This window comes from Theropithecus gelada, chromosome 5, assembly GCF_003255815.1.
Source record: "Theropithecus gelada isolate Dixy chromosome 5, Tgel_1.0, whole genome shotgun sequence".
NCBI lineage: Eukaryota > Metazoa > Chordata > Mammalia > Primates > Cercopithecidae > Theropithecus > Theropithecus gelada.
Genome location: NC_037672.1, coordinates 47,545,609 through 47,571,564, shown reverse-complemented (window position 1 = coordinate 47,571,564; position 25,956 = coordinate 47,545,609). Strand labels below are relative to the sequence as shown.

General features: G+C 34.7%; 1 protein-coding gene across 2 annotated transcripts in view; it reads left to right on the top strand.

Annotated features, from left to right (window-relative positions):
* The window catches only part of SMARCAD1 (SWI/SNF-related, matrix-associated actin-dependent regulator of chromatin, subfamily a, containing DEAD/H box 1), an 86,333-nt gene that overhangs the window by 44,402 nt on the left and 15,975 nt on the right, over nucleotides 1-25,956 (top strand). The window contains exons 9-14 of one of the 2 annotated variants that reach the window (XM_025386282.1): nucleotides 1,840-2,231; nucleotides 14,016-14,215; nucleotides 19,998-20,088; nucleotides 23,371-23,470; nucleotides 24,512-24,571; nucleotides 24,669-24,744. In XM_025386282.1, coding sequence (XP_025242067.1) covers nucleotides 1,840-2,231; nucleotides 14,016-14,215; nucleotides 19,998-20,088; nucleotides 23,371-23,470; nucleotides 24,512-24,571; nucleotides 24,669-24,744 — 919 coding nt within the window. Of the gene's footprint in view, nucleotides 1-1,839; nucleotides 2,232-2,516; nucleotides 2,895-14,015; nucleotides 14,216-19,997; nucleotides 20,089-23,370; nucleotides 23,471-24,511; nucleotides 24,572-24,668; nucleotides 24,745-25,956 lie in introns of those variants that run through there. The other variant, XM_025386283.1, reaches the window with a different exon arrangement.

Genomic DNA, 25,956 nt, shown 5'->3' with positions numbered 1-25,956 from the left:
TTTCTATTTGTTCAGTCTTTCTTGATAGTTAAGACTACTTTTAAACTGCCATGTTTTATTTAGTGTAAAAGAAACTTTTTAACAACTGTCAGGATGGATCTTGTGATTGGTGGTATCATGTCATTACTGTAATATAGATGTCTTAGCCTATACTTGCACAGATATCAAAAGCACTAGCATCAGAAACTTAAGGATATCATAGGCATGAACGCATTTTGGAGCACTCTTAATTCTAGGAACCAAATGATAGAGGAGAGGTGGTAAGGAAGAGTTGAGTCATACATGTTTAGTAACATACCTAAGGAAGAATCAAGTAGACTAGCTCTTCATAATTGCAAAGCCAGTTTTAAAAGCCCAGCATGGTAGCTTTAGATGTTTCGGATTTTTTTTTTTTTTTTGATACGGAGTCTCGCTCTGCCGCCCAGGCTGGAGTGCAGTGGCCGGATCTCAGCTCACGGCAAGCTCCGCCTCCCGGGTTCACGCCATTCTCCTGCCTCAGCCTCCCGAGTAGCTGGGACTACAGGCGGCCGCCACCTCGCCCGGCTAGTTTTCTGTATTTTTTAGTAGAGACGGGGTTTCACCGTGTTAGCCAGGATGGTCTCGATCTCCTGACCTCGTGATCCACCCGTCTCGGCCTCCCAAAGTGCTGGGATTACAGGCTTGAGCCACCGCGCCCGGCCTTTTTTTTTTAATAAATTGTTTTAAAAGAAAGGCTGTACTGCCAATGCTCTTGATGGCACAGAAAATGATTTTCTGTGGCAAAAAGAAAACCACCAAATCTAAGTTTGAAAAATGAGTCAAAAGAGCCATGTTATGAATGTGAAAAGATTTGAGGAATACTTTAGCCAATTTATTTTGCTTATTTTTTAATAAATGCACACAAAAAAAGGTATGATAATCTGTAAGTCTAATAGCTGAGTAAGTAAACATTTCTGAATAAAGTATTGTATTATAGATTGGTACATGTTTTCTCACTGGTACATAAAATAATGGTGTACCTTCATTCACAGGCATCTTAGAATTCTGTAAACTGATAGTGATAAAGTAGTGGGACTTTTTGGTAATACCATATTTGCATTTTTTTTTTTTTTTTTTTGAGACGGAGTCTCACTCTGTCACCCAGGCTGGAGTGTAATGACACAATCTCGGCTCACTGCAACCTCCACCTCCCGGATGCATGTGATTCTCTGGCCTCAGCCTCCTGAGTAGCTGGGATTACAGGCAAGCAACACCATGCCTGGCTAATTTTTATATTTTTAGTAGAGACGGGGTTTCACCATGTTGGTCAGGCTGGTCTCGAACTCCTGACCTTGTGATCTGCCCGCCTCAGCCTCCCGAAGTGCTGGGATTACAGGCGTGAGCCACCATGCCCAGACTATTTGAATAATTTTTTAAGTAATGATGAAACTTAGAATATTGAAGATAGTATTGGAAAATTATGGATAGTTGAAACATACACACTTTTTATTAGTAAGCTTTATAGTAGTGTAAGCATTGTTCTGCTATATTCAGTGTTGGCATAGTTGAGTGGGGCTGCTAAGAATATCTGAGACATGATGCATATATGCAGCTGCCATTTATGTTCTCAGGACCTTTGTCAGAAAAGAGAAATTTATATTTAATTCACTTAAAAAACAAGTTATCACCTGCTTTTGAAACTAATTGTTTAACTTCAAATTCTACTTAAGTATTTTTAAAGTGTATCAAATTTAACAATAAATTGTGGTTGAATTCTTCTGTATTCAAAAGGAATAGGTAAATGTTTTAAGTTTTTATTTGAAATCTTTCTTTATATTTATGTATTTCTAATTTAGTTACTGTTTTGTCTTTTGTGTGCAGATATGCAGTATGCATCACAAAGTGAGGTTCCAAATGGAAAAGAAGTTTCTTCAAGAAGTCAAAATTACCCTAAAAATGCAACTAAAACAAAACTAAAACAGAAATTTTCAATGAAAGCACAAAATGGCTTTAACAAGAAACGTAAAAAAAATGTATTTAATCCAAAGAGAGTTGTTGAAGACTCTGAATATGATTCAGGTTCTGATGTCGGTAGTTCATTAGATGAGGACTATAGTAGTGGTGAAGAAGTGATGGAGGATGGCTATAAAGGTAAAATTCTTCACTTCCTTCAAGATGCTTCAATTGGTGAACTTACTTTGATTCCTCAGTGTTCTCAGAAGAAGGCTCAGAAGATAACAGAGCTCCGGCCCTTTAATAGTTGGGAGACTCTGGTAAGGCTTTATTCTTTTTTTCCCCTGTATGTGTGTGTGTATTTAATTCACAGTACCGGTTATAGTCAAGTTGTCTTCAGCCCAGGGAAGCATAGATGGGTGGCCTTATCCTGTGTAAAGTCAAACATTACTTTCATGGTAAGCCAATAGTATTTCAAATAGTGTCATATGACCTAATTTTGAATGAATTAAGGGGTGATTTTCCTGAAAAAACCCAAGCTGATTGGCTGGGAATACTGTCACTCATTCTTTTGCATAGAAACTTGGTTCATTTCACTGCAGAAGAAGAAATTAGAGCTTACATTTAGGAAGGAGTTGTTTGCTAGCCTGTTCTGATCTGTTACTGCTGAGATACCATGCAGAAAGCAAGAATGTGGCAGAAATTTTACTACAACTACTTGAAGAGCAATAGCAACGGCCAGGGGAGCTCCATGATTCAAAATGCCAGCCTAAGTGTTTTATGCTTCACCACAAAAGAAGCAATTGTTTATTTTCTTTTTTTCTTCTAAAAGTGACAGTTCAATCTCTAACATGTTTTTCTTGGTTAAACAACGCGGCCATTTTATGGAGTGTAGCAGGCTGCAGCGTTTTTAATTGGAAAGATAGAAAAATTTCTGGAAGCCTAGAATTCAAGCGTTAGGTGAAGGGAAGGCATAAGCACTGGTAAGTACACTTTGCATGATCATTTTCTGGAATTTGACTTTCTGTAAACAGGTTTTATCCAGAATACCTGCATTTTGAGTTTTATGAATACCAATAGTCATCAAATCTTATTCATACAGATAAATATAAGAACTCTTAAATTTTGCTTCAACTCTTGTGTGGGCTTTTATGGCAGGAATTATATATAGGCCTGTTGTAAAAGCAATATGGATGATTTTTTACAGCTTTAAAAGATGCAGCAACTCTTGATGCTTTATAAGATTTTTTAGGAAGTTTTATTCCCTAAATTAGGGAGCAAAGTTGCTTTTGTGATTAATTTTATACTTGTAACACATCTAAATGAGCATTAAATCCCTTGATAAGTGTCTCGAAGTGGCAGTAGGGGAGAGTCCCTGAACAATGGTTGTAAATGCATTTTTTAAAATTAAAATATTTGAGAAATACAGAAACAACATTAATAATATTCCGTAGCTTTAAAAAATAATAATAAAACCATTCGTTTTGCCTGAAGCCTTTGCTTTTCCAGAGAACATCTGTCAAAGCAGGCCCTTTCAAAACTTGTTTGACTTTGCCTGAGTGATTTATTTGTTAAAGTATTTGCTGAAGGGCTTTCTTGTTCTTCTTTTCTTCCTTTTCTTCTTTCTTTTAATCTTTAATGGTCTCCTATGTTGTTGCAGAATTGGGTTGCTCAGGCTTGTTGGGATTCTAATTTATTTAATAAGATATGCAATTATCTGCACTAGTTTGTTTAGTTGCTGTAACTACTTGCCCGCATATCTTATAGTAAAAGTAAATTATACAATTTTACCAGAGGTATATGTGCCAGATGTTTTTAAAAAATATTCGCAACTTAACATGTAGAAATCTTATTTCCCCTACTAATTAATCAGCAGAGTTTAAATTAGTCTTGACATGAATTTGGAGATTATGCATTACTTGCTTAAACCTCCTAGCATCTTGCCCCTTTCTAAAAGTTGAACATAAGGACTATATTGTTTGTTCTAACCATCCGTCCAAATGTGAAATATTTTATGTAACAGTCTAAACGTATCTGAAAAGTAAACTTTCTACTTGAATTCAGTGAGTACAGTGGTTTGCCATCCTTAGCAAAGTAGGTGAATGAGCTTTTTCAAATTAATAGTGTAAATTAGCAAGTAAATATGTATATGCTTTAAATTTTAATTTGCTTAGAACTTTGAGCTTCTACTTTAAAAATCTTTAGAATTTTAAATATGACTTATTTATAGGGTACTTTTTTAGCCCAAACCCTACCCTAGAGCAGATTTAATATCTTAATAAAATTATCAAAACAAAAGTCAATATTATGAATATTTTAGTTAAAAGCTATATAATTTGCTTCTTCCCTGTTAATCAGTGAGGTTTGATAATGTACCTCTAAACAACTTCAAAAGGAAACAAAAGCCAAAAAAATTGTTTTGTGTTGGTAGCTGCCATATTTAGAAATTTCTATGAGAATTCGTTGAGGTTTTAATCATATTGCTCAGTCATATTTTAGTGAAAATTACAAGGTATTAAATATATTAAGAACAACCTGCTAACAACTAGTCTTCTCTTTTCTTGAAATCATTGTTTAATCTTATTTAGTCTTAAGAATTGGAGAATTTCTATTTACAGACTGTGAAATTCATAAATATTTCATTAAAAAATGCATACTTGAGCCCATGAATAAAGTATATATATACAATAGTAATTTTTGTTAAAAGTGAGGTTTCTTTACCATTGGTGATTATTAAATGATTAAATGTAATTAGTATTTCATTGTCTTATAAAAGTAATTTGAATGTGAAAATTATATTGTGCCTTTTAAAACAACGTTGTAGATCATTGAGTTGTTTTCAAGGTAGTAGACATATAAATGTAATATAAGTGTAATAGATATGATATATAAAATGTAAGTATAATATACTTATTAATATCACCTACTTGATAATCTAATTACAGTAATTTTACATCTAGAGGTTACTACCTTTCTATACTATTATGACTTATTTGTCAGATAATTAATGCTTTTTGAAACTAAAACACTCCAGATATTCTAGTCACCCTCATTTTACATGAGGAAAGTTTGATTTTTTTAAAAAAGTATATTACCTAAGAAGATATTTATGCTTGCAGCTTTATAATCATTTTTTTCTATGAATCAAAATTTAAATATTGTTTTTAAATTTTTCTTCATGATTTTTTCCATTTTACTTACAATTTTTCTGCATGACAACAGTAATGTAGGTGCCCATTGTGAGAAAATCTCATCATTAAATCAAGTAGGCTTCAGAAATATAGCAAGCCAAAAATGTCATTAGTTTAAAAACTTGTACTGTTATTGTGTTAAAATTGGATTTTTTATTGCCAAATCTCACACAATTGATGGCATCAGTTCACCATCCATTTACTGGATTTTTGTCTAGCCTTGCACACAGTAGGGTAGGGAATATTATTATGTCTGTGAAAAATCTAACTGTGTTGCATCTTTATATGTTAATCAGATTAGTAATGTTTTTATGCTGACCAATGCAACATGCATCAGTAACTCAACCTGAAAACTTTTATATATGCATCTAATTTGTTAACATTTAGATCAGTGTAGATCCAGTCTTCCTTGGCTAATAACCAAGCAGCTCAGGTTTAGTTCATGTCAGACACTATCCTCCTCATTGTATTACTCTCATCTACTAGACTGTGGAGTTTCTTTTTTGGTTTTTGTTTTGTTTTGTTTTGAGACAGAGTTTCGCTCTTGTCGCTCAGGCTGGAGTGCAATGGCATGATCTCAGCTCACTGCAACTTCCACCTCCCAGGTTTAAGCGTTTCTGCTGCCTCAGCCTCCCTAGTAGCTGGGATTACAGGTGCCCGCCACCACACCTGGCTGATTTTTGTATTTGTAGTAGAGATGGAGTTTCACCATGTTGGCCGGGCTGGGCTGGAACTGCTGACCTCAGATGATCCACCTGTTGTGGCCTCTCCAAGTGCTGGGATTACAGGCGTGAGCCACCACACCCGACCCTTTGCTTTGTTTTAACTGGTGATTTCTGTAAAATACTTGGCCTAAATTGGCCACTTAATGCATGGTAATAGGTATTTCTTCTTTCTGGATAAGGTGGCACCAGTGAATTTATTTGTAAGATTACTATATATTCAGGCTTTGTTTTAATTTGTATAAGTTTGATAATTGTATTAAAACTACAAGTGCATTTTGAGTACTTTGTAGGTTGCTGCCAGGTATTTGTAATAATGAATAAGCTTAGGACTCTGTCCTCAGGGCTGTCTTTTGGTAAGTGGGGATTTAATAATTTGAAAATTAAATCTACTTTTAAACAGTTTCTCCCTTCCCATGGAAATTCAAAAATATCTGTGCAGTAAGAGTGACACACTGTGGCAAGAGAGGGATACTTCAGATGCTGACTGTTTTTGAAAGAAAAAAGTACTTTGAATAGTCACTCGAGGTTTTAAAGAAGAGATCATGATTAGGGCCATATTGATGAGTTTTTTTCATGTAATTATTTAGAAAGTAGCAGTTAGCTTTTTTACTTTCTTCCTTCTGAAAAGAGATTTATCATTTTTTGAAAACGATTTGTTTTACCTAAAATTGAAACAGTATTTGTGGAAATGAAAAAGTAAAGTTTACCCCAAATTCTACCAAAGATACCCACCATTTAAGATGTTTTGAGCATCATCTATTTATGTATACATTTGGCAGAATCATCTTTTCTGTGCTTTTCAGTAACTTCAGATTTACTATTAGATCCCACATTTATAGGGTACTTTGTATTTCTTAAATCTATTTTGGGGGAAAGTTAAGTAACTTACAGGATTAAGTGATTTTTGTGTTCCAAAAATAGTAACATGGTGGCAGCAGTGTTCTTACACCTTTCCTTAAGAGAGAGCCCCTCTTTCCCCCTCCCCAAATTAATGAAGATATTAACTATTGGATTTCTTTACTTTCTGTTAATGTTTATACTTTTATTATTTACACATACACTTAGATTAACAAATAATTCTATAGGCTTGTTCTCTCCCCCCAAAAAATCTATATCCACCCTTTTCCCCAACCTGTTACCCACAGTGCAGATAACTTCTTTCATGACTTTTTGTCTGATTGTTCTGATCACCTCCATATCTTTATGTAATATAATTATAATGCACTTTTTGTCATTTTGTCTAAAATGACGTTAAGTTGATAGATAATTTATCTACTCAACTTAACGTTGTAGACAATAGGATTTAACTCTCACTGTCTACCTCACTTCACATACCCATTTTCTGTTCCCCAGTTCTATTAATATATGTTAACATGGTGATTTTGAAGATCATTTTTAGTGTCTGCATTGTTAAGACTATGCAGATTCCTTTCATAGATGAACCATGTAGTATACTACATGTTTTTTTTTCTCTCATTTTTTTTTCTAGTTATTTGTCTTGGTTTTTCTGTTTATTTTCTTATATACTTGTCATTATGTCAACTCTAAAGTCTTTTCCAGTTGCCTAAATTTCCTGTCAGATTTTTTTTTCTTTTCCTTTTTCTTTTTCTTTTTTCAGATAGTCTCGCTCTGTCACCCAGGCTAGAGTGCAGTGATGAGATCTCAGCTAACTGCAATCTCCGCCTCCCAGGTTCAAGCGATTCTCCTGCCTCACCTTGCTGAGTGGTTGGGATTACAGACGTCTACCACCACGTTTGGCTAATTTTTTGTGTTTTTAGTAGAAACGGAGTTTCACCATGTTGGCCAGGCTGGTCTCGAACTCCTGACCTCAAGTGATCTGTTCACCTCCACCTCCCAGGGTGCTGGGATTACAGGCATGAGCCACTGCACCTGGGCCTGAGATTTTAGACACCTCTCGTAATCTGTCAGTTTCATCTTTTTTAGAAAATCAGGAATTTTATCACCTGCTCCAATTTGGACTAGTTACATTGTAGGCCAGCTTATCAGTTGTGGCCTTAGGATTTCATTTTCCTGACATCCTGGAGAATCTTTTTGTCTCTCTCATTTTGAATCTCTTGTTTCTGAATTCAGTGCATGCCACTTTTTTTATTCCATTGGTTTTGTAAGTGCATACTAGGTGATAGGTGAATAATATAATGAAGCTAGATTACCTGATTTTGAATTCATGTCTGCCATTTTCTAACAGCTTACATATCTGTAAGCAAACATCTGTAAGTGGGGTGTAATTATAGTGCCTACCTGTGGGAAAGTCTAAAAATGAAATGCCATCAGTTGCCTGACTCTTTAAAAACATTAGCTGCAGATATTCACAATAATTTGCACTGCAAGTGTCGTATATATTATTAATGAAATGCTGAGAAACTGTTTTCTGTTTGTCCACTAAGTTCTAGCCGTATTGAATCGAACTTTTTAAAATCAAACCATTCTTCTTTTTTTTTTGTTAAATCTCCATGCCCACCCTATAGCTTTTTAAATCAGATTTATGGCCAGGCTTATGGACATATTACCCACAATATATTAAGACTGTTTTAGCCTCCCTTGTGATAGTTTGACAAAGCTCATTCCAATGGGCTATGCGCAGTGATACGTTACGACTTTCGGAAAGCGTTGTTTCTTCCTGCTGATAGAAGGGTCAGTATGATGGTGGATGTTGAGGTTATTGAAGCAACAGAGTTAAAAGAATCCTTAATTTTGGAACCAACATACCAAATCTGAATCAATTCTTCAGGTCTTTATTTACATGAGAGATGAATAACTTTCTTTTATTTAAACCCCTCATATTTTGGGTTTACTGTCACAGCTGAATCAAATCATAGTAAATTCATCATTCAATTAAACTCTTTTTCCTTTGAAAAACTGTCTACTTCTGTTTTACCTTCCTGGTTAGTGGGTTGTTATTAGATAGATCTAAATTCTAAATCAGCAACAGTCATTTTGATCATCTCTAAAGTTGGTTTACTTGTGTGGGAGGGGAGAGGTAGGGAGTGTTAGGGAGTCCTAAGGAGTTGTTCTGAAATTTCAACTTCAAAATAACCAAGAAGTGAAGTTCAGTTAAAAATCTCATGACCAACCCTTGACTGTTAAAGCATCCTGAAGTAAGAATGACCTTGCACTCCCCTTCATTGCCTCTCCCATTTTGTTATTACAAGAAATTTAAGCACACAATGTTATAATGAACCCCTATGTGTTTCTTCCATACTCTTGTCCACTTCCTTCCATCATATTATGTTGAAGCACATCTCAGATGTCATTTTATCCTTACAATTTTGAATATGTATCTCCTGAAGAAACCATAACATTATCATATCTAATAAAAATCATCAGTACTTTCTTAATATCAAAATATTCAGAATTCAAATTTCCAGTTGTCTCATAAATGCCATAGTATTGGTTCAGTTTGTTAGTTTGAATTAGGATCCAAGTAAGGTCAACTCCCTGAGATTGCTTGATAGGTCTTTTAAGTCTTTTAATCTATAGGTTCCTCATCCCCCACTCTCTCCCCTTCTCTTTTTCCAGTTTTTGGTAAAGAAAGTGGGTCATTTGTTCTATAACTCCCGTCTAAACTTTTCTGATTATACCTCCCCAGTGTAGTTTAACATGTTCCACTGGACTAGTACTTTCTGTAAAATGATAATTAGAAAGTTAAATGGACCCACCAATATTATTACATAGTTAGTGATGTGTTCTTTCATCAGAAGACAGTAATATCTGATTGTTACTTTTTGTAACATTACCAGCTGTTGATGCTACATGTCTGAATCCATAATTCATTAGCCATTGCAAAATTAATAGTTTTTATTATTTTTTTATTTTATTTTGAGACAGTCTCTCACTCCGTCACTCAGGCTGGAGTGCAGTGGTGTGATCTTGGCTCACTGCAACCTGTGCCTCCCGGGTTCAAGAAATTCTTGTGCCTCAGCTTCCCGAATAGCTGGGATTACAGTCGTGCACCACCACACCCACTTAATTTTTGTATTTTTAGTAGAGGCAGGGTTTCACTGTGTTGGTCTTGAACTCCTGGAGCCTCAGATGATCCACCCACCTTGGCCCCCAAAGTGCTGGGATTACAGGTGTGAGCCATCATGCCAGCCTGCAAAAATAATATTTTAATACTGTTATTGCTACTTCTTTAGGAATTATCTATAAAAGAACTTCCTTATATCTGCCACTCTAAATGTTGCTGTTTGTATGCAGAATTCAGAGTAAGTGTTTATTCTTTCCTTTAATTTTCCAGCTCTCAAAATAATGATTGGTCACCCCCACCTTTTAACCCTTTCTCGTGGCTTCCAAATGACCATAATTAATTTATGCTCTTAAAAAATAAGTAAAAGGAAGAAAATTTTTTTCATAAATAAAAAGACACCAAACTTAAATGTATAAATGGGACCACTTAAGTGAATTTGTGATTTATGTCTGCTGTAATTTTTTTATATTAGGAAGTTTCAGCTATGAAGGAAATTTTATATTTCAGAAAGCTGTTCAGTGGCAGAAAATAATATAATGATTATTTTATAATAAAATAATTTTTATATTACAAAAATCATAAGATTAGATCACAATATACTAATTTTTTCAGAGTTACCTCTTGTATAACAAGCTTTTGAAAATATTTGAAGAATAGTAGTATATTCTTTTTTAAGTGAAAAAGAAATGAGACCTATAATTGCTTTATAAAGATTCAGTGTGCTTCAGCTTCACTTTGAATATATTCACTTAGTGTAATCTAACATTGGTTTTCGTAATAATGGTTGTGTGACTTACATGTTAGGAATCTTCACATTTTACTTTTAATCTGTTTCTCAGAAAATATTGGCTGTTACTTACCACTAAACTCGTACTATGCTTAGGCACTAACCTTCAGCAATACAGTAACATCTTTAGATATCTACTGAATTATGAATATGTAATTAGATGAGTATTTACCTCTCCGTGTGCTTCTGGCACATATCTTCAAAGCATAACTATTGTGAATAAAATTACACATTTATAACCACTGTGAATTAGCTACATATTTAATTACTCAGAACTGTCCATGAGAAATACTATAGAAATTATTTACCGTGTGGTGTATTTTATACAAATTCATTATAATCAGTGAAAGATTAAGTAAGTCTGTTTGTTTGTTTGTTTGTTTGTTTTTGAGACAGGGTCTCTATCACCCAGGCTGGAGTGCAGTGGCGTCTTGGCTCATGGCAGCCTCTGACTCCCAGGCTCAAGCCATCGTCCCACCTCAGCCTCCTGAGTAGCTGGGACCACAGGCACATGCCACCACACCTGGCTAATTTTTGTGTTTTTGGTAGAGATGGAGTTCTGCCATGTTGCCAGGGTGGTCTTGAAATCCTGGGCTCAGACCATACTCCTGCCTTGGCCTCCCAACATGCTGGGATTAGATGAGCCACCGCACCTGGCCAGTTTATTGTTTTTTGTCAGTTAAAACTTAACACTTTCCTTTTTGAAATTATTTCTTCCTTGGCTTCTCTGATACCACATCCTACATTTCTTCTTGCTTTGTCTATTTTAAAACGCTTTTAAATGTTGATGTTCTTCAGGGTTTTGCTCTCAGTCTTCTAATCTTGAATTTCATGTGCTTTTCCTTAGGTAATCTCATCAGCATCTTTGACTTTGATGGTCACCTGTGTGGCATCTTTTTCTCCAGCTTATATCTCCTCCCTAAGATACAGATCTTTATTTAACCACTGGCTCTCTCTCCAAAATTTGGTAGCTATCCCAACTTTAATATATCCAGAAAGAGACTTCCCTTGCCAACTTGGTAAATTTTAATCTCAATAGATGGTACTACTAATCTGTTAGCATTGAAGCCAGAAGTCTGGGAGTTAGGCTTAACTCTTTTCACTCATCTCCCTACACTTAATGGATTCTACCTCCTAAAGATCATAAATCTATCAGTTTCTCTGTGTCCAACACAGGCCACTATTGTCTCTCAACTCAAAGCCACCTTAATAGTGTTTTTGCTCTCAAACCTCCTTCACATTACTCTCATAGAGTTCTTTCTAAACAGGAACTCTCTAAAACCCTTCAGTAGCCTTTTGATGCCCGTAAGTTCAGTTTAGAACTCATCAACATGATTCATACCCTTACTGCCTTCCTGTTCAGACTTGTCTGTTGCTTCTCTAGGTTCTGACATGTGAATTTATCTTTCCATTAAAACAGTTCTTTTATTATTTCTGGCTTCTTACTCCATAAGGAATTCCTAGGTCTTAGATTTTATTAGTCTTTTTGTGATGAGTGCCCATGAACTTTTGTTATTTCCCTTGTTTATACCAGTGGTTATGCTTGAAATTGTTAACTTGTGTTTCCCAACGATCATAGGCCACAAGGACAGGGGCTGTGTCTATCTCCCAGATAATTCAACAGTTAGAGTAATTTCTGTTAAAAAAAAAAAAAAAAGAAGAACTTAATAAATGGTAGTTGGTTACAGAAAAAAAAGTTTATTTTGAACTTTTAAGGTCTTAAATTATTTTATTTAGGGAGGTACTAGTTACAGTGAAAAGAGCATGGACTTTTTCTCTTACCCAGCTTTGTGATGTTAGAAATTGAACCTTAGTTTTTTCGTCTAGATTTGGTAGACTACTATTGGTGGTAGTTATGAGGATTTAATGAGTTACTGAATAAAAGGTATCTAATAGTGCCTAGCACCTAAATGGCACATAATGTATGTTCATTCCTTATTTTCTGATTAATTTGTTGGGTTTCTCTCACATATACATATATTACACACACATACTACAATCAGCATGAGATTGGTTTTTTGGCCTCTAATTTTTGGTTGCATTGAAAAATAAAAGTATTTTAGCTAAAAGTTCTGGTAGAACCTCCTTAAGACACTGATTCTTATCTATACTGCTGCTTATGTATAGATCTTTCCCCTGAAAAGCACAAAGTAGGGGGAGTGGGAGATCACATTGTGATTATGAATGTTGTCCCTGTGGAAAATGTAGAGTAGTGTGCAAATAAACTTAGTATTTTACAGTGCCATTTTTGAAGTGCTAAGAATAGATTGGATATTTTGTATATTTCCAAGTTATTCTGGGATAAATACGAAAATGTATATTGCTATAAACTGTGTTTTATTAAATTATCTTAAGTATATCCCTAAAGCACTTAATTACTATTGCTTGAGCTTTTCACTCAACTTAGAAATACTGTGATTACTTACAGTTGTTAATGTGATTCTTGTTATAACTTGGAAAAATATGCTAAATAGGATGACATGAATAAAAATCATGTGTGGTATTTTCCTAATAGATGGTTTTATTTTAGTTTCCTGTATTTAGTTCTGGCTTATGGGATTTTCATTTTTGCCCCAGATATTTCAGATAGCTTTTGGGCTTTCTCATCCTTTCCACTAAAAATATTTTTTGTCATTTTTTTAGGATATACATTTTCAGCTATCTATCTGAAAAATTCTAATTCTGATATAGCTTTTACGTATGAAATATTCAGTGCCTCCTTTTGAAAAATAAATACAACTGTGTTTTGAAAGAAGTTCTGTGAGTTTTCACAGAGAACTGTTTGTAGTGTTGAAACTAATTTTTAAAAACCTTATCTAATTATTGAATTGGTCATAGTTAACTTTTGATTCATGTAATATCTCTGCATGTAATAGTCTCTGGTTAGAAGTAAAATATCAAGTGACAAATAATTGGAGTTTTGAAAACTTGAAGGGCTACACTTTGATGATAGATGTGGAAAAATATCTTTTAAGAAGATTAATCTTAATATGTAATAGTCATAGGAAATGACACATAGAGGTGAGAGATCAGATTTGCAGTGACTACAAAAGTGAATTAGGTTTTGAAATGTTTCTAAAACCTTCATAGGAGATAGTAACAATTACTTGCTAGCGTTTCTCCTATAAGAGATTAGCTGCCAGGGTCAAAGTAACGAGTTTGGGATTATGCATTTTTTGAGGTAAGATATATTTTATTTTAACATAATGAGTTTGATATGTGACAGTAGAATATAAAAGTGAAACATGTAGCAATTCAAATATAAACATGAAGAATCAGATTCTCTTAGTAGTTAACTATAAGCTCATTAAGTAAAGGTTTAAATTATCAAGCTTGTTTTCCTCATACAGAAATCAGGATTGCCTTTCTCTTTCCTAGATCTGAACTATTCAATTATTTTTCTTTTTATGCCATAGTTCACAAAGATGTCCAAAACTAATGGCTTATCAGAAGATTTGATATGGCATTGTAAAACACTGATCCAAGAAAGAGATGTAGTTATAAGGCTTATGAACAAATGTGAAGACATTTCAAATAAATTGACCAAACAAGTTACCATGCTTACTGGAAATGGAGGTGGATGGAACATAGAACAACCTTCCATTCTAAACCAAAGGTAATCTTTGTTGAATATATTTATTCATATTTTATCTCAATTGTATAAAATATCTGAACTTATTTATTTCTGTATCATGCCTAGAAAGTGATATGGCAACTAGTGGTAGGAGAGAATCCCCAGATTTTCTGTAATGGCACATAAGTGGACTATGAACTGGTTTTCATTCATTTCCCCCACCCCCAAGTAGGGTATTTTATTCTATCATATCATTATGAATTAAAGGGGGGGATGGTATGATGCTCTATGACCAGTGTCTTTTTTTGCCTGATAACAGATAATTGTTTATATAATCACAGAAAATGAAAAAGTGGTTTTAGCTATTCCTATATACAAATTTGATGTCCTAAAAAAATGTCAGCTGCTTAATTGCATCAGCGTAAAAATTGCTTTCCTATCCCATTTTCTTTTTAATCATAAATAAAATGAAATGATATCTCATACTGTGATGAAATGTTTTAAATGCTTTGATAAGGCCAGCTTTTTAAATCTCCTTTTGGGGTAGAAATACATTACTAAGAGGAAGGACAGATACTTTGATTAAATAGACCATATAAGTCTACATGTTTCCCCAGTTTGCTACTTTCAATAAAATACTTGCCAGAATTCATGCAAAAAAAAAAAAAAAAAAATACCGTCTAGTGGCCAGTACATATTAAAATGGTTTTCGTAATTGTGATCACCCACATTTTGCATGTTGTTGGTGGATTGGGGTGGGGGAAATTGTGTTGAATTTCCTTTAAAAGTTTGTATATTTTTAAGTAATTTGGAGACTCAGAACTGTTTAGAATACTTCCCTTTTTTAAAAAACAATATAAAACTGTTAATAGTATGATGGTTATAGTGGCAAAACCATGGAAACAAATGGAGTTCCTAAAATTAGGGAATAATTGAAATGAATTATGGTATAGCCATACTTTGCAATGTTACGCAACTTTCAAAATGAGTTACATCTGTTCAGAGTATTTCTGATAGTTAAGATTAGCAGTAGGATCTCATTAAAATTAATTGCCTTAGTTGCTGATTTTATTTACTTCTGATATTTTTCTAAGTTAATGATCAAAGCATATTTGCTGATCATTGGTTAATAATTTAAAATCAAGGTATGGAAAAAAAAACAAGATGATTACTGGCCTTTAATAGTAAGCTACAATCTTTTCTGTGCCCTTCTAGGGTGCTATGGGATGATGTAGGGAAACGTGATGCAGTTCCCACAAAGAAGCTCTTTTCTCTGTTGCATAGAAAGAACTATATCAGCAAATTTCATCTCCTAAAAGTGTAGTTGGAGCTGCTGCTTCTTGTTCTCCAGCATTGGATATGGGGAGTTCTTCACTCTACAAGACTTACCCAGTTGAGTCTACTTTATCATAATTTGGATTTTTAAAAATCAAGTGCTTTATTGCATCACTTAAAAAATTTCTCTCTCAAAACCACATTCACAAAGTCCTGTTACTTGTAAATAGTTTGATCAGGTAATAAACTATCCTCCATTAGACTGAGGATTTTTTTAATGAAATACTTAATAGATGAGAAAAATAGTAGTTTTTTTTAAGTGCTTGTTGGATCTTATCCAAAGTACAACTTCTAAAACCTGTATAGATAGTCTCTTTAGAGCTTATTTAAGTGTACTTTTAGGGGTTACAATTTGTTATCTTAATTTTTGTTCTTCATCCAGGATAAGAGTTGCATAAGCAATTTTTACTTGGTGTACTGGCCAGGCGTTGTGGGTACTTAGTATGTACACATTTAAAGTTGTTTCCTTGCTTTAGTAAAGGATTTATTAGGACAGGGGAAAATATTAGACTACCCTGATGAATACCTATCATGCGTGCATTTTTCTCTAAACAGAACATATTCTTCATAACAAAGTTTACTTTGCTACAGACTGTTGCAAATTTATGTGAATTATAGAAGAAAGTTTGCCTTTTAGAAATATAGATATTCCAGAATTTCTCGTGAAAAATAAAATCTCTGTAGGGAAAAGTTAAAGTTTTCATATGTACTTCAAAAGCATTACATTCATAATCTTTATTTTAAAATGTCAAAATTTAAATTGCTTAAAATAGTGAGGGAAAAGAAAAAAATCCTTAGTATTTCTCCTGTTTTATTCTTACTAAAAACGTAGCCGTCTCTAAAATTCTAGTTAATTAATCCATAATTTATCAGCCTTAAACTAAAAAGATTTCTCACATGTTCAGAATACAATATATTTAATCATGTGTGTCTTGCCTTTTGAGCTAAATCTGCCAAGGTTCTTCTGATCTTGTTCATCCTGAACTTGAGAGTATGGTTCCTACCCTGTTCTTACACAGGAGCTCTGAGACCATTTGACAGTGATGCGAATGCAAATTAACACTGCAGATGTGGTTTCACTAACTCAAAAGTAGTAGGATGTAAATGTTTTAGTTTGAACATTTTTCTGTCAGTACAAACATGTTGTGGTAGTATTTGCAGCAGCCATGTCATACTTAACAGGACATAAACTTTTGGTTGGACAGCATCCCTAACCTGTTTTCTATGAACTACTTTAAACAAGTCTCTCTAGCTCTGTATTTCTTTATTTTAAACTCAAATTTAGCACATCATATGTACTCCTGTTATTTCTATTTTATGCCTTTCTCACCTTTGAAAATAATTTTGAAACTAGTTTCTCTGGCAGATTTAAACCCAGTTGAATTTTCAGACTGTGAGGAAATCATAGTAACACTAGAGGGAATTGTGTTTGTTTTTTTCCCCTAACAAAACAATAACTTCAAAATAGCCTGTTGCCTCATTTTCTTTCATCATCTCAGAAAATCTTTAAATCATTTTTTTCCTTAGTGAGAGAGAAAAAATCTTCAGTTTAGAGATATTTTAGTACTCTGTTGAGAAGAAAGCACTTATTCAGAAGACCTGAGCAAATCCTTTTGTTCTTACCAGCAAATTGGTGGTTCAGATTTATATTCAGTCATGAAAATTCTTAGAAAACTGTGAAGCATCGAAATAAATGGGAAGTATGATTATATAGCATCTAAATAATAGAACCAACTAGAAAAGAATATAGGTATCCTATTTTTAAATGTTATAATAAATGGGTTCAGAGTCTATCAAAATTACATTTTCTTTGGTCCTTTCACATGCTGAGAAAGGATCTGGAATTGGCAGCAGTTCTATGATAGTAAGCAACAAAGCTACTTGTAATTTAGACAAATCTAACAGAACAGCAAACATATATATACATTAATACTTTATATTTTTATAACATATTTCAATATAATAAAACCGTTTCAGTTCCTGATCAAAACACCTTACCATCATTTCTTTGTGATTTTGAATAAAGCAATTTTATTTAAATTTTAAAAATCCATGTAGTAGTTTTTTAGATTTCATCATCATTTTTTAAAATTTCATGTTATAGTGAGTATTTTGACTCATTATAAATAGACTCTTTTCTCAATATATGTTGGTGATGAAGAATTTCAGTAATTTTTGTTTATTAAGATTTTTTCGTGGCCATTTGTGATAGGTCTTATGTTGAGATGGCATGTGTGCCCTCGGCTGCATTTATAAGTGATGTATGTCTACCTTATCAAGTTTCATTAGTCGTAAATTGTGAGCCTTATGTGAATAGGATGACTAAAGCATTGGGAAGGATGCATTAAAATAATGGAGAACTCAGTGTTGTGTTGACTGTAGGATGGGTGGGTCAGGATGAAAGAGAATTTTTTCATTTCTGCTATTTACTGGTTAAGTGCTGAGCTCTGGATCACACCTGGATTGGATACTGACACTACCATTGAAGATACAGATTTGGTTAGCTGCATGACCTTGAGCAGGTTATTTAACTTCTGTGAGCCCCAGTGAACTTCTCATCTGTAAAATGCAGATAATTAATATTTCCTATTTTTAATATGGATTAAATGAAATAATAATGTATATAAAGCCCATAGCATAGTCTGAAATATGGTAAATATTCCAGTTTTAGCATTTACTCTCACCGTTATAGTAGAAAGAATTCTTTTGGACCTGGAAATTAAAATATCTATGATAACATGTTATATTTATTATACTTTTATAGTAGTAGCATAGAAATTACATTGATTGGGAAAGCCAAAGACTTTTTATAAAAATTCAGCAAAAGAATTTAAAGACCTTCGAAATACTGCTTTTTCTCCTACCTATACTTTTAATTGTATTAAATGAGAAATGTTTTATAAGTTGCATAACCCCACAGTTAAAACATAGATTCTGATTTAAGATGGACATCATTCAAACTACCTGTTCTTCACTCAGTTCTAATTATGTCTTGATTTCAGAGTTTGATCTTTTAACAGTGTATTATACTATAGCTATGTCCAGACCCTTCCCTGTGTGCAAACAGGATATATGCAAGAGGAAATTAAGGGGACAGGATACAAGCTGGAGAATGGGAGGCATGACCTTGTCCTATGTTTTCGCATTAATGCAAGGTGTTCTAGTGAATATGAGAATAGGTTTTGGAGTGAGATCGGCATCCTGATTTAAAATCTTAGCCTTAACACTTTCTAGCTATGCAACCTCAGGCAAATTAAGTTTTTTTAATCTGTTAAAGTGATTTTAGTAACTACTTTATGGGATTTTTAAAGGGTTAAATGAGGTGATGTTTGAAAAATGATATCTGTGCCTATGTATAATAGATGTTCAATAAATGGTAACTGTTAATAGTTTTTAACCATTCGAACTATTGTTTTCATTCCTTCCTTTTTTTTTTTTTGGATAATTGAGACAGGGTCTGGCTTGTCACCCAGGCTGAAGTGCAGTGGCATGATCTCAGCTCACTATAACTTCTGCCTCCTGGGCTCAGGCTCAAGTGATCCTTCCACCTCAGTCTCTCCTAAGTAGCTAATTAGCTGGGACTACAAGCATACATCACCACACCCGACTAATTTTTTTTGTATTTTTGGTAGAGACAGCGTTTTGTCATGTTGCCCAGGCTGGTCTCGAACTCCTGAGCTCAAGCAATCTGCCCACCACAGCCTCACAAAATGCTGGGATTACAGGCATGAGCCACTGTTTTCATTCCTTATAACTCTGCCATATTACCTTCCAAACAATTCATTCTCAGGGATTAGTCTGTTTTTGTGTTTCCAAATTAAATAAGGTTTTTGACACTTGCATGCTACTTTCTACTCACTGATGTTCACTGTCCTTAAAACATCAGTGAACATCAGTGAGTAGAAAGTAGCATGCAAGTGTCAAATAATTTTGCTAAACATGTGCTGTGTACATTTGTACATAGTATGCACATAATACACACATACATGCGTGCTCCAGAATTATACATACCACTGATATTAGGAGTGATTGGCACACATTCAGAAAGTGTTTATTAAACCTACCTGGCCAAAGTAGCAAATTATGTTTGTGTTTTTTTTGTCTAATACTTTTAAGTTTTTTAATGTGCTAAAAATCAAATCAACACAATTCAATTTTCTAGTGTAAATACTAGCTTAGTAATATATTATCATACTTAATATTCTAATCATTTATGGAATTAATTTGGAGGTACTGTATTATGACCAAATATGGAAATGCTTGATTTTCCTTGCCAGAAGAAATAAATAAGAATAGAGAGTAAAGTTTGGGAAGATCTGAAAAATCATTTATGTCTTGGGTTCATTTTTTTAAGTAGGTGTACATTGCGTCTAACAGTTAAAAGGTAAGATTAGACCTAGGCATTTTAGTTTTTATGTACGTTGTAATAACTAATAGAAAACTAATAGAAATATAAATGTGTAATATTTGGTAACTCTCTCTTTACCAGTTTGTCACTCAAGCCCTATCAGAAGGTTGGTTTGAATTGGCTGGCATTGGTACATAAACATGGACTTAATGGCATTTTGGCAGATGAAATGGTAAGTGTACTTTATTTCTAGGATTTGTTGTTCAAAATGTCATTAAAAGGTATTCTTGCTGTCATTTAAACAAGAAATTTTTTCTTGCTACTGTAGTTAACTCCTGCCACCTCAGTATCTTATATTTTATCTCATCTTTGTTTTTGATATAGTTCTACCCTCCTAACTCCTCCCCAAGATGAAGATAGATTTATTGTCTTTCTGATTATCAAATTAGTAAATACATGTTACAAACATAAAAATACAAATTAAAAAATCAAAATAAAAGTCACCTATAATTCCACCACTTAAACAAGAACTAGTTTGGTGTCTTCTTTTCTAGATACTACCTTCTGCAGATATTGTGTATGTACATGTGTATGCACATACATATGTGTAATATATGTGCTTTTTCTACAGCTGCCTTTAAAATTTTAACTTAGATCCCTGTCCTTGTCAATGAATAAATCCACATATATATCAGCGACATCATTTCAGCTGTTTTATTTTTCTTAGAGGTCTCTCCAGGTCTCTGTTCTTTCTCAAATCACATTTCCTTAAAGCTAAGCTCACTAAGTTTGTTATAGCCAGTAGTCCAGGTGTTGTCATGTGGAAACTTGACCTTTAATCTAACATCTCTATTCCTTCAGCTATACTTTTTTGAAGTATATGTTTAAGATGTTCAGCAAAGAAAATGTTACACTATGTGTTGGATTCCTAAAATAAAAATTAACACAGATAATGATATTTGTTCCCTGTTTAGCCTCTAGAAAAGTAATCTGTAGCATTGTAAGATATTTTCCCGTACATATTTCATACTGTCATTGAAACAAAGATAACTGTTTATCTAATAGAAAAGTGAATAATATACACAGGATTTCAAAATAATTACAGAAATTACAGAATATATAGCATTTCAGCTGTGTGACTGCACTTGGAAATCAGACCTGGGTTTGGGGTCCCCAACTTTGCCTTTCAGGAGCTATCTGATCCTTGCCAATTGACCTAATCTCAAAACTAATAATAAAATATAGATAGTTTTTATCATAAGATTGCATTTACTATCAAATGAGGTATATATTATGTGAAACTATTTTTGTAACCTTCAAAGCGCAACACAATATTTATAAGTTGATGGCTTAGTCAGCTAGCATTGCCATAACAAAATACCACAGACTGAGTGGCTTAAACAACAGAAATTTGTTCTTCACAATCCTGGAGATGGACAGTCCAAGATCAATGTATTTATTGGTAGCTTGGATTTCTCCTGAGTCCTCTCTTTGACTTGAAGACAGCCACTTTCTTACTCTGTCCTTATGTGGTTCTTTCTGTGTATGTACACATGCCTGGTATTTCTTCTTACAAGGACAGTCATATTGGGTTCAGGCCCCACACTTATGAACTCATTTAGCCTTAATTTCCCCCTGAAAAGCCCTATCTCTAAATACAGTGACATTGGGGGTTATGACTTCAACATATGTATTGTCAGTGGCAAGGAGGTGGACATAATTCAGTCCACAACAGTTGGGTAGCATTCAGTTCCCCTGAGGAGCTGTATCTCCTAAGTAGCTTTTTAAAACAGGTATTTTAATGATGTCTAATTTAGTTGCAGTAAAATATACAAATGTACAGTTTAGTGACTTTTTACATATATGTACACCCATGTGACTACTACCCAGAGCAACTTTTCCATCATCCTAGAAAGTTTCTCATGCTTTTTTCCAGTTGTTGCTGCTACCACTATTCTTTTTTTTTTTTTTTTTTAATTTGTTTATTATTATACTTTAAGTTGTAGGGTACATGTGCATAACGTGCAGGTTTGTTACATATGTATACTTGTGCCATGTTGGTGTGCTGTACCCATCAACTCGTCATTTACATCAGGTATAACTCCCAATGCAATCCCTCCCCCCTCCCCCCTCCCCATGATAGGCCCCGGTGTGTGATGTTCCCCTTCCCGAGTCCAAGTGATCTCATTGTTCAGTTCCCACCTATGAGTGAGAACATGCGGTGTTTGGTTTTCAGTTCTTGTGATAGTTTGCTAAGAATGATGGTTTCCAGCTGCATCCATGTCCCTACAAAGGACACAAACTCATCCTTTTTTATGGCTGCATAGTATTCCATGGTGTATATGTGCCCCATTTTCTTAATCCAGTCTGTCACTGATGGACATTTGGGTTGATTCCAAGTCTTCACTATTCTTATACCTATTGCCATGGAATTTTTTCTGGTTATACAGTATATGCAGTATACTGTATACTATTTGTTTTGGTTCATTTGGTGCAACATAATGTTACTGAGGTCCATCTATGTTCTTACGTGTATCAGTAGTTTGTTTGTTTTTGTTTTTGTTTTTTTTTAATTGCCATGTGGGATGGTAGTCCATGATATAAATACACTGCAATTTGTTGATCTTCTTCTGTTGGATATGGGTATTTAGGTTATTTCTTTTCTCTTTTCTTTTCTTTTCTTTTCTTTTGTTCTTTCTTTCTTTCTTTCTTTCTTTCTTCTTTCTTTTTAGGCAGGGACTTGCTCTGTCGCCCAGGCTGGAGTGCAGTGGCGCGCTCTCAGCTCACTGCAGCCTCGACCTCTTGAGCTTAGGCAATCCATCCACCTCAGTACTCCCGAGTATCTGGGGTCACAGACATTCACCACCATGCCTGGCTAATTTTGTAATTTTTGTAGAGATGGAGTTTTGCCATATTGCCCAGGCTTGTCTCGAACTCCTGGGCTCAAGTGATCCACCCTCCTCAGCCTCCCCAAGTTCTGGGATTACAGGCACGCACCACGGCACCCAACCTGTTTTGGTTATTTCCAGTGTTTGGCTATTATGATAAAACTATGAACATTCTACCCAAGTCCTTTTGCCAACATTAGCTCTCATATCATGATTATATTCTTAAGGGTAGAATTGCTGGGATAGATTAGGCATATGTTTCCTCCATTTAGTCATGGGACATTGCCCTCAAACCATTCAGTGGATATTAAACATTCAGTGTGTATAAGCAATAACCAAAATTATATCCTTTCCTTGCAATGCAAAAAGTCTTCCATATTATGATATATGAACTAGCAATGAAGATCTGTCTATCCTTCTCAGTAAAGTAAGTTATAGCCTCATTTGGAGACTATGATCAATTCTGTCATTTGAGAACTAAGAACGTAGTAGAAATTCCTTTAGAGTTGCATTATGGGAAATCAAAAGTGAATACAGCGTAGAAGTATTGCTTTTTCTTTTGTATTTTTATGTATTTATTTTTTGTTTGTTTTAAAATTTTATATATTGTCTTTTAAACTTTTTAGGGCCTAGGAAAAACTATTCAAGCCATTGCATTTCTGGCATACCTCTATCAGGAGGGTAATAATGGTCCTCATTTGATCGTTGTTCCAGCTTCAACTATAGGTTTGTAATACTGGAGACAACTGTATTTAACGTTATCATGTTTCATATAGGTAGAAGAGAGTGTGTGTAAGGGTGTGTGTCGGAGGGGTGCTGTGGTTTCAGTTGCGTGACTGAAACAAAAGTTTGTAGAGATGAATATTAATTTTATGGTCTCCTTATACTTTTCTGCTTTGTTTATATATATGTTTGATTATATTGGCAGTCTTTTAAAAAGAAAATAACTCAAATGTAAGTCAGTTTTAAATTATAGACCAAGTGCCATTTATGTTGGTTTCATAATACTTTTACTTTTTAAAATGACTAAGAGAAAATGAGCACTTTTAAATGTAAAATTAAACATTTATTGGATGAAGGTATGTAATTAATTCCTACTCATATAACTGTTCCATTCTTTCTCAATTTGTTGGATGCAGAAGTTAGAATAAGAGAATATTTGCACATGTGAATGTAACAAAACCCCTTCTCTTTAAATTGGAGTTTAATAATCAGCTGTAAATATATTTGGTCCTCTACCCTTCATTTTGATACCTCACAAAACTTCAAGATCATTTTACATAAGTTTCATAAGGAGTAATATTGTAAAGGGTCTGTGATAAAAGCAATCATCAAGGTATTTATATTTTAATTTTTAATTTTTAATTTTTTTTTTTTAAGACAATCTCACTCTGTCACCCAGGCTGGAGTGTAGTGGCACAATCTTGGCTCACTGCAATCTCTGCCTCCCAGGTTCTCGTGCCTCAGCCTCCCAAGTAGCTGGGATTACAGGCGCCCACCACCATGCCTGGCTAATTTTGTATTTTAGTGGAGTTGGGGTTTCACCATGTTGGCCAGGCTGGTCTCAAACTTCTGACCTCAGGTGATCCACCCACCTCAGCTTCTCAAAGTGTTGGGATTACAAGCGTGAGCCACCTTGCCCGGCCAGTATTTGCATTTTATAAAAGACTAATTTCTAAGTAGCACTTGTCAAAGTTTAGTGTTCATTTAACCGTGTGAACATACCCTATTGTAGCAGATGCAAATAATATTTCTTCTGTTCCATAGATAACTGGTTAAGGGAAGTTAATTTATGGTGCCCTACTTTGAAGGTGCTCTGTTACTATGGTAAGAATATGTCATTCTGCTTTTAACTTTGGAAATTAAAAATAAAGTACAGCACAATAAATACAGTCAAAATGTGTTCATTGTTTTTAAACTCTAGGTTCTCAAGAAGAACGTAAACAAATTAGATTTAACATTCATAGTAGATATGAAGATTACAATGTAATTGTGACCACGTAAGTATTGAGAAATTTGGGGAGGGTGGATATTTATGCAGCTCCCAAATTTAAAAAAGAAATTGTAGTAGTACTATGTAGGAAAGTTTATGCTGTTAACTGTAATACAAAAGTAATAGAGTGACTTATGTTGAGGTGTAACACTGGTATACGAAGCTTTTGTAGTACATCACCTCATTAATGGTAACTATAAAAAGGTTTTGCCTACTTATTGAAAAAAGTCGTCTTGTAGTTTCTCAGTAAGCTTAATATTACGCTCAGTAAGCGTAAAATTTGAGATATCCCACCAAAATTATTTATATTTTTAACTTACAAATAAGTATCAATAATAAACACAATGAAATTCATGTTCTCAGTGAAGAATTTGAGTTAGGGCAGAAATAAAAATGAAAAAACCTTGGATAAGTTGACTACTACTTGGTAATAATTGTTTGATGTAAATATCTTGCACAGAACTTAATGCTCTTGTGTCACATTTATGATTTGATTTATTTATAGTTCTATTTTAACTGTAGTTATTATTTCTCACTACTGGCTTCTTGTGTAGGAGTCTGTCCTTAAAAAATTCATGCAGAATTTTGTTTTTTCTTTTTTTTTTTTTTTTTTTTTGAGACGGAGTCTCGCTGTGTCACCCAGGCTGGAGTGCAGTGGCGCGATCTCGGCTCACTGCAAGCTCCGCCTCCCGGGTTTACGCCATTCTCCTGCCTCAGCCTCCGAGTAGCTGGGACTACAGGCGCCCGCCACCACGCCCGGCTAGTTTTTTTTGTATTTTTAGTAGAGACGGGGTTTCACCATGTTAGCCAGGATGGTCTCGATCTCCTGACCTCGTGATCCACCCGCCTCGGCCTCCCAAAGTGCTGGGATTACAGGGTTGAGCCACCGCGCCCGGCCTTTTTTTTTTTTTTTTTTTTTTTTTTTTTTGAGGCGGAGTCTTCACTCTGTCCCCCAGGCTGGAGTGCAGTGGCACCATCTCGGCTCACTGCAAGCTCCGCCTCCCGGGTTCGCGCCATTCTCCTGCCTCAGCCTCCCGAGTAGCTGGGACTACAGGCGCCCGCCACTGCGCCCAGCTAGTTTTTTTTGTATTTTTTAGTAGAGACGGGGTTTCACCGTGTTAGCCAGGATGGTCTCGATCTCCTGACCTCGTGATCCGCCCGTCTCGGCCTCCCAAAGTGCTGGGATTACAGGCTTGAGCCACCGCGCCCGGCCGATGTT